At 50.4% G+C, this 18301-nt stretch overlaps 1 protein-coding gene across 3 annotated transcripts in view; it reads left to right on the forward strand.

Moving 5' to 3' along the window:
* The window catches only part of ACVR2B (activin A receptor type 2B), a 35105-nt gene extending 18105 nt beyond the window's left edge, over nucleotides 1-17000 (forward strand). The window contains exons 2-11 of one of the 3 annotated variants that reach the window (XM_079933439.1): nucleotides 305-530; nucleotides 840-949; nucleotides 1102-1253; nucleotides 1336-1479; nucleotides 1977-2120; nucleotides 2444-2592; nucleotides 4032-4146; nucleotides 4787-4925; nucleotides 5019-5149; nucleotides 6725-17000. In XM_079933439.1, coding sequence (XP_079789565.1) covers nucleotides 305-530; nucleotides 840-949; nucleotides 1102-1253; nucleotides 1336-1479; nucleotides 1977-2120; nucleotides 2444-2592; nucleotides 4032-4146; nucleotides 4787-4925; nucleotides 5019-5149; nucleotides 6725-6919 — 1505 coding nt within the window. In that variant the 3' untranslated portion in view covers nucleotides 6920-17000. The remainder of the gene's footprint in view (nucleotides 1-304; nucleotides 531-839; nucleotides 950-1101; nucleotides 1254-1335; nucleotides 1480-1976; nucleotides 2121-2443; nucleotides 2593-4031; nucleotides 4147-4786; nucleotides 4926-5018; nucleotides 5150-6724) is intronic. The other 2 variants (XM_079933441.1, XM_079933440.1) reach the window with 2 other exon arrangements.
* The last annotated feature ends 1301 nt before the right edge of the window (nucleotides 17001-18301 follow it).

Consider the following 18301-nt stretch of genomic DNA (forward strand, 5'->3'; position numbering starts at 1 on the left):
CATGCATGTGGGATCTTGTTCCCTGACCAGGGATCGAACCCGGGCCCCCTGCACTGGGAGTGCGGAGTCTTAGCCACTGAGCCACCAGGGACATCCCAGGGATATGTATTTTTAGCACCACCCTTCCGCCCCACCCGGATGACACAGTGATTCTGACCGTGCCCTGGGGTTTTGAGGCCCCCTCCGTTCATTGCTGTTGCTGCAGGGAAGCAGCCCCCCTCCCACCCAGAAGCCCCCCACTGTGCATCTGGCTGTCAGTCTGGCCCCCTGCCTCCCTCGTGGGCCTGGGGCTACTCGGCAGCAGCTCTCTCCCCCGGCACAGGTTCCGGTCGCGGGGAGGCCGAGACGCGGGAGTGCATCTACTACAACGCCAACTGGGAGCTAGAGCGCACCAACCAGAGCGGCCTGGAGCGCTGCGAGGGCGAGCAGGACAAGCGGCTGCACTGCTACGCCTCCTGGCGCAACAGCTCAGGCACCATCGAGCTCGTCAAGAAGGGCTGCTGGCTGGACGATTTCAACTGCTACGACAGGTGCCAGTGCCCCTGGGGCTGGGCGTCTGGAGCCGAGGCGGGGACACACGGGCTCTCGTGGCAGCCTGGGCGAGCAGGGGTGGTGCTGGGTCCCTGCCCCTGTTGCGAGGTCCCCAGGAGGGCTCTGGGTGCATGCCCACCCTCTGTTCTCCCTCCTGACCCTGGGTCCCGCTTTAGGAGAAGTGGGCTCACACTCCCCCTGCCCCCCGCCTGGTTCCCTGTGGGGTTCTTTGTGGGGAGGGGTTTGGCTGGGCCACCCCGGGGAGGCTGTCCCTCACCTGAGGAGCGGATGGGAAACTGTTCCTCCAGGCAGGAGTGCGTGGCCACCGAGGAGAACCCCCAGGTGTACTTCTGCTGCTGCGAAGGCAACTTCTGCAACGAGCGCTTCACCCACCTGCCCGAGGCGGGCGGCCCGGAAGGTGAGGGGGGGAGCGATGTGGGCCGGCCTTGGCCCCCCACCGAACGCTCAGCTCCTCTGTGGGGTGGGGAGTAGCCACAGGGCTCTTTGGTCTGGCCCTGGAGGTGTGCGAGTAGGCGGGCTGTGTGACGCCGGGCTCCGTGTATCCCCCAGTCACGTACGAGCCACCCCCGACAGCCCCTACCCTGCTCACTGTGCTGGCCTACTCGCTGCTGCCCATCGGGGGCCTCTCCCTCATTGTCCTGCTGGCCTTCTGGATGTACCGGCATCGCAAGCCCCCCTATGGCCACGTGGACATCCATGAGGTGAGATGGGGTTGGCTTGGGGCCGGGCAGGGTAGACGTGGGGAGGCCAAGCCAGATCCTAGTAAGCCCTCGATCCCCCCAGGATCCTGGACCTCCACCCCCATCCCCTCTGGTGGGCCTGAAGCCACTGCAGCTGCTGGAGATCAAGGCTCGGGGGCGCTTTGGCTGTGTTTGGAAGGCACAGCTCATGAATGACTTCGTGGCTGTCAAGATCTTCCCACTCCAGGTGCGTGTGTGCCTGCGGGGCCCAAGCTCTCTGCCCCAGGGCAGTCCACGTCCTGTACAGCTGGGATGAGAGAGGAGTGGGCCGCATTGGGGATGGTGACGTTCACCATGGGCCTAGGGTAGGGCTTCGCAAAACTTTGATTTGCAAAACCTCAACCCAGTCTGGTTTTCAGGGTTTTGTTTTGCCATCAGGTTCTGCTTAGGGGTCCTAGACACCAGGCTACCCCAAGCAGTTGCCTGGGACACTTGGCAAAGCCAGGCCTGCTCTGCTTCTCACTGATTGGGTGGTCCTGGGCTCCTCACTTCTGTCTCTGGACCTCAGTGGCCCCCTTTGTAAATCAGGTGCTGGCCTTGGTGATCTCAGGGGTCACTGTTGGTCTGGGGTCCTGGGCCTGGCTCAGTCCTGCTCCACCTCCCTTACAGAGGCTGAGGTTGGGGTTAGTGGGCAGCTGCAGGGTGGCATGGCTGCGGTGAGGTTCAGCCGCATCCCTGCCTCAGGACAAGCAGTCATGGCAGAGTGAACGGGAGATCTTCAGCACACCTGGCATGAAGCATGAGAATCTGCTGCAGTTCATTGCCGCCGAGAAGCGAGGCTCAAACCTGGAGGTGGAGCTGTGGCTCATCACGGCCTTCCATGACAAGGTGAGCACACCCTGTGGACCCTGCTCCCACGGGAGGTGACCGTGGGCCCCACTGGCCTTCCCCTGAGGTCGCCCGTCATGGGTGTGGACATGAGGGTCTGCAATAAGAACCCCTCGCCCTGGGATCAGTTCTTACGAATGGGAGTAGTGATTTCATGATTATCACTCTCTGACGACTCCCCCTTCCCAACCCATCCTGGCCTCATGAATTCCAGCATCCGGGGGTCGGGGGTGGGAAGCCCAGCCGATGGTCCATGGAGATGGCCCTCCAGGGGCTGGGCTGGATCCTGTCCTCCTGTGCCGAGTCTGTGCTGTCCCCTCTAGGGCTCCCTCACGGATTACCTCAAGGGGAACATCATCACATGGAATGAACTGTGTCACGTGGCAGAGACAATGTCAAGAGGCCTCTCATACCTACACGAGGATGTGCCCTGGTGCCGTGGCGAGGGCCACAAACCGTCTATTGCCCACAGGTACCTGGGTTAGCAGTTGCCCTCTCTGCGCTTGACCTGGAGCTGCAGAGAGGGTTGGAGGGTGAGAGCAGGGCCTGGGGGTCTCAGTTTCATAAACGTGGTTAGCTGCTCTGTGGTGTGTCAGAGGCAACCGCACAAAACCCTTTGCCCACCTGACTCTTCCCCTGCCTTCTGCCCGCGTCCCCTGCAGGCTGTGGCCTCGCAAGTCAGTTCTCTGGTGCCCTCCAGTGGCCGCAGGAGGAAGTGCCGACTGCTGACTAACTTTGGAGAGTTGATTTAGCAGGTCTCAAACTTTTTGGTTAGGATCCCTTTACACTCCTGTGGGTTATGTCTGTTGATATTTGCTGTATTAGAGCACACATATTCCATTAACTGTCAGAATGATGACATGTGTGTGTAGCCTCTGGAAAACTCTATACTCTTGGGAGAATGAGCTTAAAAAAAGGCAAATAACGGATTATTATGAAAAGAATGCTGACCTTGCAGATCCCCTGAAACAGTCTCAGGGATTCACTGGGGTCCTTGGATGGTGCTTTGAGAGCCACTGTGCCACCTCCTCACCACAGTGGCAGGCACTGCTCTAAGCACTTAGAAACACCAAGTCATTTCAGCCTCATTGCTGCCCTGTGAGATAGGTACTGTTTTTCTCTGCCTGTCTTACAGGTGAAGGAACAGTGTCACAGAGAAGTAGACCTAGTGTAGTGTGGTTCTGTGGCCGTGAGGTAGGGAGTGAGCCTCGAATTCCAGGGTTCAAAGCTGAAGGGCCCCGATGGTAATAACATTAATGACATAGGAGGTTGACTGTATGAAATTGCCATTGTTGTAGGTCAAAAACGGTTGAATGTCGACTCTTCCATATGGTTCCACCTAATGGTAGTGCATAGTAAGTGTGCCAGGGGTGTCCCTAAACATTCGTCCATCGGTTTAGCCCTCACGGCAAGGCTGAGACAGGCGCGGGGAGATTGAAGACCTGCTAGGGAGGGGCCAGGCTGAACGCAACCTCAGCACCCGCTCCGCTGCTCCCGTAGCGGCTCGAGCCTCGGGGGCCTGCTCGGAACCCAGGCCAGTTCACTGAAACTTCTCTTTTCACTCACATCCCAAATAGTGTAAATTCTTCCCAGGAAACTCACATCCCTGGCTGCTATGCCCCCTCCTCAAGCCCTCTGAGAATATGAGGGCTGGCCTTCGATGCTGGGCACCGGGCTGGGGTCAGTGTTGCCACTCTGGTGGGAGTGCAGTTCTGGACTCTCACACCAGTGGAGGGAGGCGTCCTAAAGCTGCCTGCCCGTGTGGCTTCATGGAACTCCACCCTGGCGCAGACCCTGCTCCCCACGGGTGGGATGGCCTGGCCTGGGGTCTCTGGGAATCAAGGTGGGAAGCCAGGAGGAGGGTCAGTTGGACCACATGTTCGACTCTGTCTCAGTCCATTGTCTCCACAGGGACTTTAAGAGCAAGAATGTATTGCTGAAGAGTGACCTCACGGCCGTGCTGGCTGACTTTGGCCTGGCTGTTCGGTTTGAGCCAGGGAAACCTCCGGGGGACACTCATGGGCAGGTGACGAGCCTCAGGGGGTGCGAGACGTGGGGGCACGGGTGGACGCTGCCCTTCTGGTGCTCAGCTGGGAGGGGGCAGGGGTTGCCCCGCGAGCTCAGAGCTGTCTGAGAACTCCAGGAGCAATGCTCTCTTTCACCCGTGGGGAGAGTGAGGCCTGGAGGGTGGTGTGGTTTCCCAGGCCAGCCAGTGAGAAACAGATTTCCCTTCCTCTTTCAGTTGTAATTATTAAACAAGATAAAAATAAGATAAATAAGAGTATACTAAGAATCCAAACCAGAAACCTAGAAAAAGTAACCTAAGGTTAAGCCTAAGCAAATCGTCCTAAAGCAACGGCTATTACTATTTTTAAGTATTCTCCCCCTTCTGCTTTTGGCGTGCGTCTCAGTGAAGTACACATCATCTGTGTAGCCCCTCGTGGTGCTGATGGAGGCAGCAGTTCATGGTAGATTACTGCTGTCTCGAATGACACTTTACAGTCGTCATTACTTCATGACCCCGGGGCCCCCCGGGGATGTGGTGCGTCAGGGACGGCCGTCATTGTTGGTGGCCCTGCTGTGCACACGGCTGTAGCTCCTGTGTCCAGCTGTGAGTGCATTTGTGCGTGATTGGTGACCGCAGACCCTCCCCTGTCCCCGTGCAGGTGGGCACACGGCGGTACATGGCCCCTGAGGTGCTCGAGGGAGCCATCAACTTCCAGAGAGACGCCTTTTTGCGCATCGACATGTATGCCATGGGCCTGGTGCTGTGGGAGCTCGTGTCCCGCTGCAAAGCTGCCGATGGTGAGCGGGACGGGAGCCCTGAGCATTCTGGGTGTGTGGGGGGCTGTGGCTGGGCGTTAGGGTGACCCCGCCGGGCTCTCTCTCCGCCCCCAGGACCTGTGGACGAGTACATGCTGCCTTTTGAGGAAGAGATTGGCCAGCACCCGTCACTGGAGGAGCTGCAGGAGGTGGTCGTGCACAAGAAGATGCGGCCTGCCATCAAGGATCACTGGCTGAAACACCCGGTGAGGGGCCTGGGGGGCAGAGAGGGCAGCCCCTTCCATGTGTGGCAGGGTCAGAGAGAGGGGCCGCAGGCAGCGGGACAGCCCCTCCGCCCCTGCCTGGTCAGAGGCCACTTGGTGCAGTGCCTCCCTTCCACCAGGGGAGCGTCTGGGGAGGTTAGTGCTCTGCAGGGAGGCGGCTCTGGTTTTGGCCACAGAGAGCGATGGGGCCTGACAGCTCCGTCAGAGCCCTGGTTGCCCCCGTGGAGCACTGGTGCAGTGGAGCCCACTGGCCCTGGGCCTGACACATGTTGGTTGGAATCCTGGATCTGCCGGTCAGTAGCTGGGTAACTTCCGGCAAATTGCTTTATGTCTCTGAGCCTTTGTCTCCTCAGGGTAGTAACAGATTGAAGGAGTTACTGTACATCACCAGGCAGGACACCTATCACATAAGTGCTTAATATGGCTTAGCTCTGTGGCATCTGGGCCCCTCCAGTCTGGAGATACCATACAAAAGACCCCAGCTATGGGCTTCCCTGGTGGCGCAGTGGTTGAGAGTCCGCCTGCCGATGCAGGGGACACGGGTTCGTGCCCCGGTCCGGGAAGATCCCACGTGCCGCGGAGCGGCTGGGCCCGTGAGCCATGGCTGCTGAGCCTGCACGTCCAGAGCCTGTGCTCCGCAACGGGAGAGGCCACAACAGCGAGAGGCCCGCGTACCGCAAAAAAAAAAAAAAAAAAAAGACCCCAGCTATGTTAATCATTACCTTTCTTGGAAGGATATTTGCCTCCAGCTTCATTGAGTCCTTCCCCCTGCTACCCCAGGATTAATTCAGAAGAGGGACATCCTTGGGGCCAGTGGGAGCTAGCGCCCTCACCATATGGTCTGGGGTCGAGCTGTGGAGGCCAAGTTCAGCTGCCATGCTGCTCCCTGGAGCCCAGAGCCGCAAATGGAAAAATCTTAGGCATCAGGAGAGGGAAGCTGGGCCAGGAACTTACCTTCTGCCTCAGACCTCCTCAGTCTCCCAGGGCAGAGAAACTGGGGTTGCCAGTCCAGTTCCCTGATGAGGAGCAGATCCAGAGAGGTCTGAGTGTGTCCTATGCTGAGCAGGCCGGATTGCTCCTGGGTGTGGGCATTTTGCCCATCCTGCTGCCTTTCCCAGCTGCACACAGTTGGTTCCAGCACAGGGTGTCACGCCACGTTCCCTGGACTCTGGGGAGGTGTCCAGGGCTATGGGGGACAGAGTGGGATGAAGCCTTCCTTTTTTCCCACTGTGACTGCACTTTGGGCCCTTATGTGGTTTGGGCTTGGCGTAATAAGATTTCGTTTGAATATCTCTGCTCCGCGGCAGCAGCCATGTCTGCCCCCGGAGGGCCCTGGGTTGCCCTGCTTCCCACGTTGAGGTTCAGTGGACCCTTCGTCAGCGCTGTGGAGGAGGCCCGTGGCCTCAGGCTGGTGACTGTCGGAAGGGGAGTCTCCTTCAGACCCCTGCAGGTGGGCTCGTGGCTCTCCCTGGTCCTCAGGAACATCGTCAGGTTTGCTTGTCCTCAGTGAGGGCCACCGGCAAGGGCATCTGTTTCCTCTCTCCCGCTGGTGTGCAGGGCCTGGCCCAGCTCTGCGTGACCATCGAGGAGTGCTGGGACCACGACGCAGAAGCTCGTCTGTCCGCGGGCTGTGTGGAGGAGCGGGTGTCCCTGATCCGGAGGTCTGTCAATGGCACTACCTCGGACTGTCTTGTCTCCCTGGTGACCTCCGTCACCAATGTGGACCTGCCCCCGAAGGAGTCGAGCATCTAAGCCCAGGACATGAGTGGATCTCCAGACTCAGTGGATCTGAAGAGGAAAGGAAGAAAACAAAGTAGTGTTTTGTTTTGGAAATCCCGTAACACCAACAAACACGCAAAATGCAGCTGCTACTTTACCTTGACTTCTTATTATTATTATAATTATTATTATTATTATTATTAATATTATTTTTTGGATTGGATCAGTTTTTACCAGCACATTGCTCTACTGTATCGCAAACAGCGGACACGTCAGCAGGCGTTGAGGTGCTGAGCTGTGAATGCAGAACCAGCGCCGTGCTGAAGAGCCTCGGCCACCTCCCGCCCTTCGGGGTTCATTTTTCCCTCTTTCTCTTTGTTTGTTGTCTCAGAATCTGTGACACAAAGAAACCCATCTCCTGTCTTAGGAAACTTAATGCTGCAAACTCTACCTAGAGGAACCTTTGAAGACTGTTACATAAGAACACATCTTCCTCAAAAGAGGAGTTTCCCTCTGCCCTCGTCCTCCACCCCCCACGCCCCCGCCTTTTACTGTGTTTTTCTCCCTTTTTAGACAGTGAGTTTAAGAAACAGCAGATGTGTCTTTCACGGATTAACGGGTGTTGTCCTGACCGAGGAAAAACTGGGCTGAGGATGAGGATGGTTTGGACCGGAGTTGGAGGGGAGGACAGAGCTGGGGGTGGGGTTTGGTGCAGAGCTACACTGGACCCGGGCACATTCGGAGCAACATCCTTTGCTATGAGACTACTTCTCAGGTAACCAGGAATCGAGGGGAAGGAGTGTGTGGAGGCCAAGCGTTAACGGCAAGAGCAGGGTTTGGAGAAAGTCTGAAATCAGGTGTGGCTCTGACCCATCTGTTGGCCCTGACCAGTTTTTTCCACTCACTTGGGCTTGGGCATAGGACAGAACATTTTTTCTGCCCTGATTTTAAGGTTAGGTAAGGGTATAAATCATCACGGTTTAGTGAGTACATTCTTCATAAGACATGATACTGTAAATATCTTTAATGAGGAAAAGTTGAAATATGTACATTGCTTCCTCCTGGAGCAGTTCAGGGAAATGGCCACAGGGGGCGCTCTGCACAGCCAGGGCGGGAGAGTTTCCTGGGTTGGGCCTGCCGAGAAGGCCTGCCCCTCTGGAGACCCCCGGAGTCCTGCAGTGCTGGCTCTGCCCTGTGTGGTGACGTTATTGTCCCTTTCTGTGGCTCGTGAACACAGCTTTCTCCAGACCCTTTAAAGAGGTGCATATTCGAAAAACAGTTTCTCTGTTTTGCCATAACCTTGCTCTCGTCAGTGAATGTTCCTAATGCTGCTGTTTCAACATTTGAATTTTTTTTAATTTATGAAACATGCAAATTTTTTAAAAAAACAAAACACACACATCCACACATACATGCTTTGCTATGTGGCTTCCGAGGTTTAAATTTTGAAGAGTAAGAGAATTAAAACTTCACGACCACAGACCACCTCAAACCAGAAATACCTCAGAATTTTCTACTTGTGTAAGTTTTATTATATATTTTATTAGTTGTGTTGTCTTGTAGTAAGTATATTTTAATGTAAGTTGGCTTTTATGACAAGAAAGCTTAAAAGAAATAGAGAAAAAGAGGAAAAGTTGTGAGTCTTCTAGGGAGTGCTACCATTTTTCTTTGATAACGCCCCCTTGTAAATAATTGTCATCAACTGTAGGTTGGCTGTCTGGGCCGAGTCTGGGCATTCATCACTCTTATTTGTGAAGACTTTTCCTTCCCGTTTCTTTAGACCATTTTATTTAAAAACTGGATCTCTTCACCTTGCGGGTAGGCGAGTTGGTGGACGATGGGGAGAGGTTGACTGGCGTGAGAAGGGGAGGGGGAGCCTCCTCCTGAGTTATTTGGAAGTTCAAGTGTTTCCCTCGACTTGATTGGTCATTGTTCAGGATGACAGGTGACCCCACTTTAACTTGGCAAAACTGTAGCCTTTAGACCCACGTGAGGTAATTGTACTCGAGACTTAATTTCTTAAGCACATTGGCAGCAGTGATAGCGGAGTTGAGCTGTAGGCCTCTGGGTCCACACTGCTCGGGGCTGGTCTGTGACGGCACGGCTTGGTGGTGAGGGCTCAGTGCACCGCCACGCGGGGGTTCTGGGCCCCTGGCCCGTGTCCTCCTCTGCGTGTTTGGGCACGGGGTGTGGTAGGAGACGAGTTTGCTTCCCTTTCAGAGCTCAGTTTTTGCTTCATGGGTCAAAATGTGGGCTGGCCAAGGTGGCCACAGGGACAGGTTTTTGTTTTTGTTTTTTGGTAAGTTATTTGTCTTCTGACTTTTCCTTTTTAAGCTATTTTTTGCTGTGGTATTTTTCTTCCCTCGGAATAATTTTTAACAGAAAAACAGGCCTTACAGCAGTTGCTTTTCTTTTCCACTTATGTCTTTCAGAAGCTTTAAAATATTTATTGAAAAGTGCCATATCTGATTTCTCCAGCTTTCTCCTCAGGCAGGGCTGGGAGTCTCTAGTTTTCAACCCTCAGAAGAAACGAATAGAATAAACCAGTAACAAATGTAGCTCATTTACCATAGGCATGATTAGATCCCTGATCCCAGCCCGTGTGGAACACTAAACCCCAGCCTCTGTTTGGTTTTAGATTTCCTCTGGGCAGTTTTTCTTTTGTGTGCTGGCTTGATTCTTCTGGGAGCACGTTTTGGCCCTGCTGTGGGACCTGCGGGGCAGGATGCAGGATGGACAGGGCAGGCCTATTGTCTGGGGACGCTCCCTCTTTGCTGACCCAGTGCTCAGCCACTGTCACTCCCTTTGGGGCCTTGGCACCAGAATGAAGTGTCCAGAGATGGCCCCATGGGGTGTGGCCGGGCAGAAGGCTTCCGGCGGCCCTTTCCCCGCGTGCTAGGCTGAGTGTCCCTGACTGCTCGTGGCCAGGAGGTGGGCATCTCTCTCCCGGGCATGCTGCTGGGGCCTGGGTGGGTCTTCCGCCTCTGATAAAGTTAGGTTTACTGTCATGTCTTCTTCTCCGGGGAGTCAGCCATCCAGAGCTCTGATTTGTGTCGATGGGGTTGGGGGCCTCTGCCTGTGCTCTTCTTCACAAAGATTTGTAGCCTCCACTTCCGGAGATCTCAGATCACTGCTACATTCCCCCCCCCTCCCCCCCCGCCCCCCCCCCCCCCCGCCCCGCAAAGCTCTGTGGAAGACGCGGCGGATGGGCAGGGAGGGAGTCTGACATTGCTTTCCCTGCCTCATCCAGGGTGAGAGGGTGGCCAAGTCAGGGGACAGAAGTGGCCCAGGATCCCTGCCCCTTTCTTCCTAGTGTACTGTCGTCCGGGCAGGCTTCTGGCTGTGGGGTGGACTTGGGGGAGAGTGTGTTCTTATTGATCACTGTGGGGAGATCTCCTGAGCCAGAGAGATCCATGGGAGGGAGCAGACACGTGGGGACAGAGGCCACCATGCCACAGTGTCCTGCAGAGGACTCTTCATGACGGGCAGCCAGAGAAGGCCATGGATGTAGTCGTTAGCTCATGCTGGGGCTGGCATAAGCTGGGCTTTTGCCTGGGGCCGTTGGTCCCTATCAGGAGTCCTTCTTTGGTTGATTACTTGGGGTGTGAGGGCTGAGAATGGACCCTTCTTAGGAGGAAGCGAGACCCAGCTGTGCATAAATGTGGTGAGCACCATCAGCCTGGTGTTCAGATGGCCTTCCTGTCCTGCTGGCTTTCAGTAGGTGCCCGGAGGGGTCAGTCCTGCTGGGGAGGCTTCCCCGTGTGTGCCAGCTGCTTCTGACTCAGGATTCACTCTTTCTGGATGTGGTGGCACGTGTCCAGAACACGAAGGACCTTGTCCAGCCTTGAACATCCTCAGGATTCTTGAGCCCCCAGCTCACATGTTCTCAGCCAAGGGAAAGATCTGCCATCTCCAGGCCACTGAGGTGGTCCTTCCCCTGCCCCTGGGGCCAGGCTAATCCTCCTGTCATGCTTTAGGGAGCTGAGCAGGTGACCCTGCAGTTCTGTGTCCCCTTTCTCTCCAGTTGGCCACGTTCTTGCTGGCTGCTGCCCTGCCCTTCTGCACTGGGTGCTTGGGTTGCATGTGTGGTGTTTCCTTGGTGGCAAGCCCAGCTGTGTACTGAGGGTCCACCGTGTGCTACGTGTGGCGCAGAAAGCCCATCACGTGGCCCCTGTGCTTGAGCCATGAGGGCAGGGAGGCAGCTGCTCCATCCAGGGTGGGAGGACTAGGTGACCCTCTTGCAAATGGAATTCTGCCTCTTTTTAGAATGCAATATGAAGTTCCCCACGTCTATTGGTAATACAAGGATTTGATGTTTTTTTAGTAATATAGTGAGCGTATGTATGTAAGTTTTTACAAGTGGTACTAGAAGTTGAACAGCCTGGCATTATTCCGGAGAACTTGGCTCCCTAGAAAAATATCTAAATTGGAAAGCATTTTTCAGGAGAAATCAGTTTACTCAGTCTGTCAGTCCCAGCTATTTCAATGGCCTGTTGGGTTCTGAATCTTTGGAGAGACAGCCAGCCCTGCCTGGTTCACAGTTCAGGGGCCCTCAGACCACATTTTTCCAAGAAGCACAGGGAATTGACTCTCTACACGCCCCCCCCCCCCGCTCCCCCAAGCAGCCAGAAAAGGAAAGAGGACAAGATGGCTTTTTCTCCTCTTCTGGGTGATTTGAATTCTCCTAGGTCGATGGCTGTTCACAAAACCTGAACTAATAAAATGCTCAGCAGCTAATGTGTTCAGCCTAGTAATGATGAGTTTAAGTCTCAATCAGGAGTAATGTTTTAGGCAAAGAAACAGACCCAGTAATTCAGTTGATGAACTGTTTGTTTATTTTCTCAGTCTAGATTTGTAAGCAGTGTATTCAGGGTTATAGGCATAGTTCTTTAAGTAAGACTCCTGACAGTTAATTTGTAACCAGCAATTCACGTATGAATGTATCCCAGACCTTTAGGAGGCTTGGGGAAGTTTTAAAAGATGATTTTAGTTTTGTAGCAAAAAGAAATTGAAGCTTAAAATGCACCCTCTCCCTTGGAAATTAATTTATTTGACTCAGCCACACTTTAAAAACAATTACAGTCGGCCCTCTGTATCCACGGGTTCCTCATTCGTGGGTTCAACCAACCTCGGATCAAAAATATTTTGGGGGGAAAAATTACAGAATGTTCCAAAAATCAAAACTTGAATTTGCCACCTACTGGCAACTCTTTACATAGTATTGACATTGTATTTACAACTATTTACATAGTATTTATATTGTGTTTGGTATTATAAGTAATCTAGAGGTGATTTCAAGTATAGGGGAGGATCTGTGGAGGCTATATGCAAATGCTACACCATTTTATGTAAGAGGCCTCTGCCTCGGTGGATTTTGGATTCCCATCCCCCTGCCACACTCCTCCCCCATACAGAGGGACGACTGTAGTGGGTCCAGGAGACCTATACATTATCATCAAGTAAAAGTCCAAATTATCTAATGGGGTATTTTGAATATTCCTATTTTAAACTCATTTTGGGTCCACTGTAAACTTTGGTTTGGACAAGATATTGAATTTAAAGGATTTACCACTATTTAAATTTTTACAATTTTTACCAAGCTTTTACATTTTTGTGATGGTATCTTCCAGGTATGAGTGAAGCAGGACTTTTTGATTGTGGTACTCCATGTATCCCTGTAGTGCCAAAACCAGTGATATATTATTTGCTCCTATGGCAGCTCGTAGCGATAACACAAGTGTTTTTTCCTCATGAATTAAAATGCATATTCTCTAAACGCCAGCATGTGGAGATGGGCCCTGTGCTGCCCTTTCTTCTCCAGGAGTGTCTTTGGATTGTCTGGGGCCTAGACGATTCTGAGAACTACTGCAAGCCAGTTACAGGACACTAAAGAAATATACACACGGACACGTGTGTATGCAGTGGATTCTACAAACGTGGTTTCTTGTGGACATCTACAGAAAAGCGTTTCATTCATTTGCAAAGTTTACATTTTTAAGCTGACGGTTATAAAAAATACAACGCATTAGCTAATGCTTTTCAGGCAGGTGAGGATGGGTTTTTTGCAAATGGATGAGTTCCGTCTTGAGTCCTAGGAATTTCTGCTGTTGGTTGGGAGTGGGCTCATTCCCTGATTCTCCGAATCATGTTTGCATTGTAATGTTGTTAGGTAGCATTGTAAATAAAAGCATAGGTTATATAATAGAGTTACAACACTTGAAATTTTACTTTAAAAAATCTATAGCACTACATATATATTTAGTTATATCACCTGACAGATTTCTTCTGCACAGTGTGGAGATTGTTTTATACCACAGATTATTTTTATAAAGTCTAGTGAGTTTCGAATAAGAATGATTCTCTAATCAGAGTAATGAGCTTTACCTTTCAAGATAAACATACACTGGAGTGTAAGTGGTGTGGCGCTGTCACTTAGCGCTCCTGCGGATTCTCGTTGATACACTGGCAGATTACAGACCATCTTTGGGTCTCGTTTGACCAAAACTCCACTCGTGGCTGTCTGTGTGGGACGGTCTGTGCAGGACAGGGGTGCTCAGCCTTGCTCCTTGCAGACCTGGAGGAGAGGGGCTGGGAGAGGCAAGTGGAGCCTGCAGTGTGCTTCACAGTCGTGCTTCCTCCTGAGGTTTCTTTTGAACAAAGGGTTCTGAGGTGAATAATTAGTTTCTAAGTTACTCTCATGGGTGAAGTAGTATGAAGGTGTTTTGGGGAACAGAAATTGCATGGGTGCAGGTTGGGGTGGGTTGGGACTAGAATAAGATTCAGGCTGCGAACACGTGAAAAGAGGATTTGGTGATTGGAGAAATCTGCCAAACTGAATTATCTAGGACCAAGTTATCCAGTTTTCAGGACAGAATTCCCAGTGGAGTAATTATTCGGAAACGGGGAGGGTGGTGTGTGGACATAGTGATCAGATTATACGGAGAGCTGCCAGACACATGTTATCTTCTCTGTGAGGGCTGTTTGGAGGCGAGAGGGGCTGCGTTGGCTCGCCACTTTAGTCTAGCGAGTAACCCAGGAGCCTGTGGAGGAGGCTCAGAATCCTGTGCCAGCAGGGCATTTTTCCAGTATCTACAAGGTTTTCCCACTCTTCCTACAAAGGTCAGCATCACTGCCATAATGTGGAAGGCAGTCTTCATGTTAGCCTTTTGAGTTTTTGGGTAGAGAGTGGATGGTTATTGGGTAATGAGCCTTTTTGTTGGGGATGTATAGAAAGTATACATCGTGTATACTCATCTATACTCAAGTGTAGAGTCATGTAGCTCATACTCTAGCCGTAATGGCTGAAGGCCTGTTCCCCAGCCCCTGCCTGCTGGCTTCAGCTGCTGCGTTCGGAGGTGTTCTGGTTGGGACAAAATTGTCAGGAGAGTCCCTAATGTGTCATGTGAAACCAGCTGTGCTTTTATTCGGTCTGATCGAGAGTCAAGTTTTACGCTACCCCTTTTATACTTGAATGAATTGAGTTTTGGCAGATCCAGGAGCACTCTGGGAACCAACCATCCGTCATTTTCCTGTTCCCCATCAAAGAACATTTCTCTGCTCTCCAGCCACATGTCTTGGAATGTAATTCTGTTGTGCCTTTGTTTTTGTCACCTGCCTCCCCCCAAAAGCAACTGCTGTAAGCTTTTTTCTACTTGTCTTTTCTAGCCCGAAACCCCACCTTTTTCCTTTTTCCCAGCTGTATTTTCTGGATGCAGTTCTGTGCTCCAGGTGTGTTAAGAACCAGTTACCTCAGACCTTGTGTTGAACAGTGTCACCATCTGGGTCCTCTCGAAACTGCAGGCTTGTGACATACACACGCAGGAACCCTGCCGAGTATGGGTACTTATTTGTTTTAAAGTAAAACTCTTCCCAAGGATTGCAAAAGGGGCTTCTGGCAAGCTCTTTATGGCCCTGCGGTGGGATGGGTCTCGAGTGCCATCTGAAGGGTGCTTTCCGTGCTCCACTTTGAATTCTGCCATTTTCAGTATTCTGCTGTCTGAATAGGCAGAGTGATTCAACTGGTTGGCCTTGTACACAAATGAGTTCCGAAAATGAGCTCTTTGTAACACATTTCCAGTCACTAAAGCTCAAACGAAGAACATTCCCTCAAATGGCAGGATTGAAAACCCCGCCCCCATCCACCACAGTGCATTTCGGGAAGATGTCTGTAGCGTATGTTGCTGTGAAATTAGGCCTTGCGGGTTATGGCTGTTTGTCATTTTGATGTATTTTAAATAAATATATATATATTTTTTAAAGAGCCTTTTTTACCAGTTCAGAAAGTTTAATTAACCAGCAGTCACCACATCTGAATTTTTGTCGCTGGGGCATAGATGGCAGACCAACATTAAAGTGGTAACTCAGCCCTACGAGCATGGGCTGCCCACCTGGCCTGTCCTGCTGACCGTGGGACACCAGGGTCAGTGTGTCCCCACCGGGTCCCAACTCAGCCCTCGAAGTGTTCGGTCTCTACTCTGTTCAGGCGCTGTTTACTTCAGTCTCTGCAAGGGCTTTAGCCCAGCTGGGGTTTTCTCAGAGCCCTGCCACGAGTTAAGTGTACGTTGAGCCAAATAATTTCTCCATGAGGGAAAAACACGCTCATCGAAATTTTACCAGCAATGACAGAGATGAGAGTAGGAAAGGTTAGGCAACATCTGGGATTTGATTTGGAAAGTGTCCAAGTCATTGTCAAACACCGTCTGAGAGCCAGTGACCGTACAGAGATTCTTAGGAGACCTCATCTGAGAGTGTGAAGACCTCCTGTGAGGGGAGGAGTTGTTAAAATGCCAGCGTCTTTTTCCTCCCCCCTTTTTTTTTTCCCTGGAATTCTGTAAAAATGCAAAGAGAATTGGGTGGTACTTGAGAATTGGGGGTGAGGGTTACCGCAGATGAGAAACATACTTCTAGATTTCAGTTCCACGCCACAAATCCACACAATGCCGTTTTTCAACTGTACAAAAGAATCTGCTTATGAATTTGACATGATCTTAATGGTAGCATCAAAGGCCGAATTTTTCACGTGTTAATATTTTTTCCACATTTGTCCTTGAATCTGAAGAACTTCATACAGTACTGTAAATTTAACTTACATTGAGTTTGATGTCAATTCTTGTGAAAAGAGCTTCTGCATGTAACAGACACACAGTTAAGGAACACAGCAGAGTACAACATTTGCAGGACCAATTCTGGAACCAACAGATGTCACCTCTCATTTGCCATCTTATATGTCAGTGTTACCAGCTCCTTCTAAATGTGTGTATTATTTGTAAGGAAAAGAAGGAAAATCCTAAGACTTGTCTAATAACTTAGTGGAGAATGTGTGTGTTGGGTTTAGGATGGATAGCAAAGTCTTTTTGAGCTGTGTTATCTAACTTGTATATAAAACTGTAATTAAAAGTTTGGATTCACCTGTTTCTCACGGTTTACAATGATGAATCATTTGAAAACTCTGGAAATGTGACTAGGATATGATTTAAGCCTGTAGAAGTGAAGAAGCTCTTCAAGTGCTAAAACTAAAGACTTCTAGTTTTTGGCTCAAATTCAGTAAGTACTGTTTGTATGCCAGGATATGTGAGATGTAAATGTAATAGGTCACTTTTCACCCTTGTAGCTATAAAATAAAAATTTTGTAGAACAGAAATAGATTGTACTACTGAATTAACAAAAGTTATACTAAAGTATCATGTTTAAAAAAAAATATATATATATATATACACACACACACAGAGTTAAGCTTGTTGCTGTTACCCTGTCTGGATTTGAAAAGTGTGCTGATTTTTATATATATATATATATATATATATATATATAAAACACACACATATATATATATTATATACCCACACACATCTAAAATGGCCTAAAGCAGACATCCATGTAATTACAGTTGCAAAATGAAGACATTTTGGAGAGAACATTGTATCATAGTTCATTTATTTGCAGTGGATCTTTGTTCCTTTTTACTGTGGTAATTTTAGAAATGAGTGTCAAGTTTGGAATTAGATCTGCTAAGTTGGGGTTTTGCTGCTTGAACTCTGCACTGGGTCCTCAAATAAACCGATGTGAATGTAGTTTTTTCCCCCTGTGTGAAGAAGCAGCCACACCCCAACAGATAGGAGGAAAAATCTAGAACTGTTTCAAGTTTTATCTTTTTGTATATGAAAATAAAATAATAATAATAATAAAAATCCTGTTGTCTCTCTTAATCACACGGCAGGGGGTTGTGTTCTCCCACTTACAGGGCCAACTTGAGCACCTCCGTGAATTCCTGCTTGGACGACATGCAGTTAATGGCCGATACCTAGGCTGTCAAGGTCCTGTGGGTGGACCTAAGCACAGGTCTCCAGGTCTACCCTTCAGAAGCTCAGGACTTAGTTCGAGACACTGTGGGCTTCTCCTTAATGGACTGTCCTGGGACTTTGGGTATGTTCCTGCAGGACAGGGGTGTTATTTTCCAAATCCCCCAGATCCCCCCACACACAACCCTGCTCCCCAATCATATACTTTGCAGACAGCCCTGAGCAATATTTTTGTAAGTGCAGCAGAGAAACCTAGAAAATAAGTTATATTCAGGACTACTGAGAATACAAGCGCTGCCATTTCCAAACATGGCTGAGTAGCTGGGTCACTTGCTGAGCTGTTAAAAAAATACAGTGATGGAGCACCACCCCAGATCTGAATCAGCAAGCCAGGTCTCCCGTTTGGGAGCTCCTGAGTTATCTCACTAGATGCAAACGTGGTTCCCTGCTAATAAAATAATTATAGTCTCTACTACCTAATAAAACAGGAAAGACGCAGAAATCACCTCACTGCTTTCTGCAGTAACATAAAAGATTTTTTTTGGCCTCTGACTAATATTTGCTAAGTGGAGAAACAATTGCTTTGAATCCTTCTGGTGGTGTCAATGCCTTTTTATTCACCGTTTATTATGAAGATTAAATAACCTGCTTGGATCTCTTTGGAACAATTTTTGATGAAGGGGCCCTCTATTTAGGAACCGGTTGTCCAGTTTTTGATCCATTTTGTCTTCTCAGAGTTAGAAAGTTCACCTTTTATTAGTGAGTGCCCTTGATGAGAAGGAGAGGAAGACAAAAGGCTAACATTTTTGAATGAAGACCTTAGCGCTAGCAACACTGGAAGGTCGAACTGCAGGGACCATCTGGTTGCTTTCTCTTCAGCAAAGGGATTCTTTCAGTTAAAACAAAAAAAAAATTGGACACAGAAGCCGGTTCATAAAAGCAGGCTTGCCCAAGTTAGCAAGTAGAAGAGGGCTCAGGGGCCATTCAGCCTTCCCTCCCACTCCTTCCCTTAATTCTCAAGCACCCCTATGGAATACTAGGGTTCCCCTGATGATAGTTTTAAAACTACTGGTCCTTCATTTTAAAGGTGGACAAACAGGCCCAGAGGAGGTACCCT

Source organism: Stenella coeruleoalba, assembly GCF_951394435.1.
Source record: "Stenella coeruleoalba genome assembly, chromosome: 10".
In the NCBI taxonomy this organism is placed as follows: domain Eukaryota; kingdom Metazoa; phylum Chordata; class Mammalia; order Artiodactyla; family Delphinidae; genus Stenella; species Stenella coeruleoalba.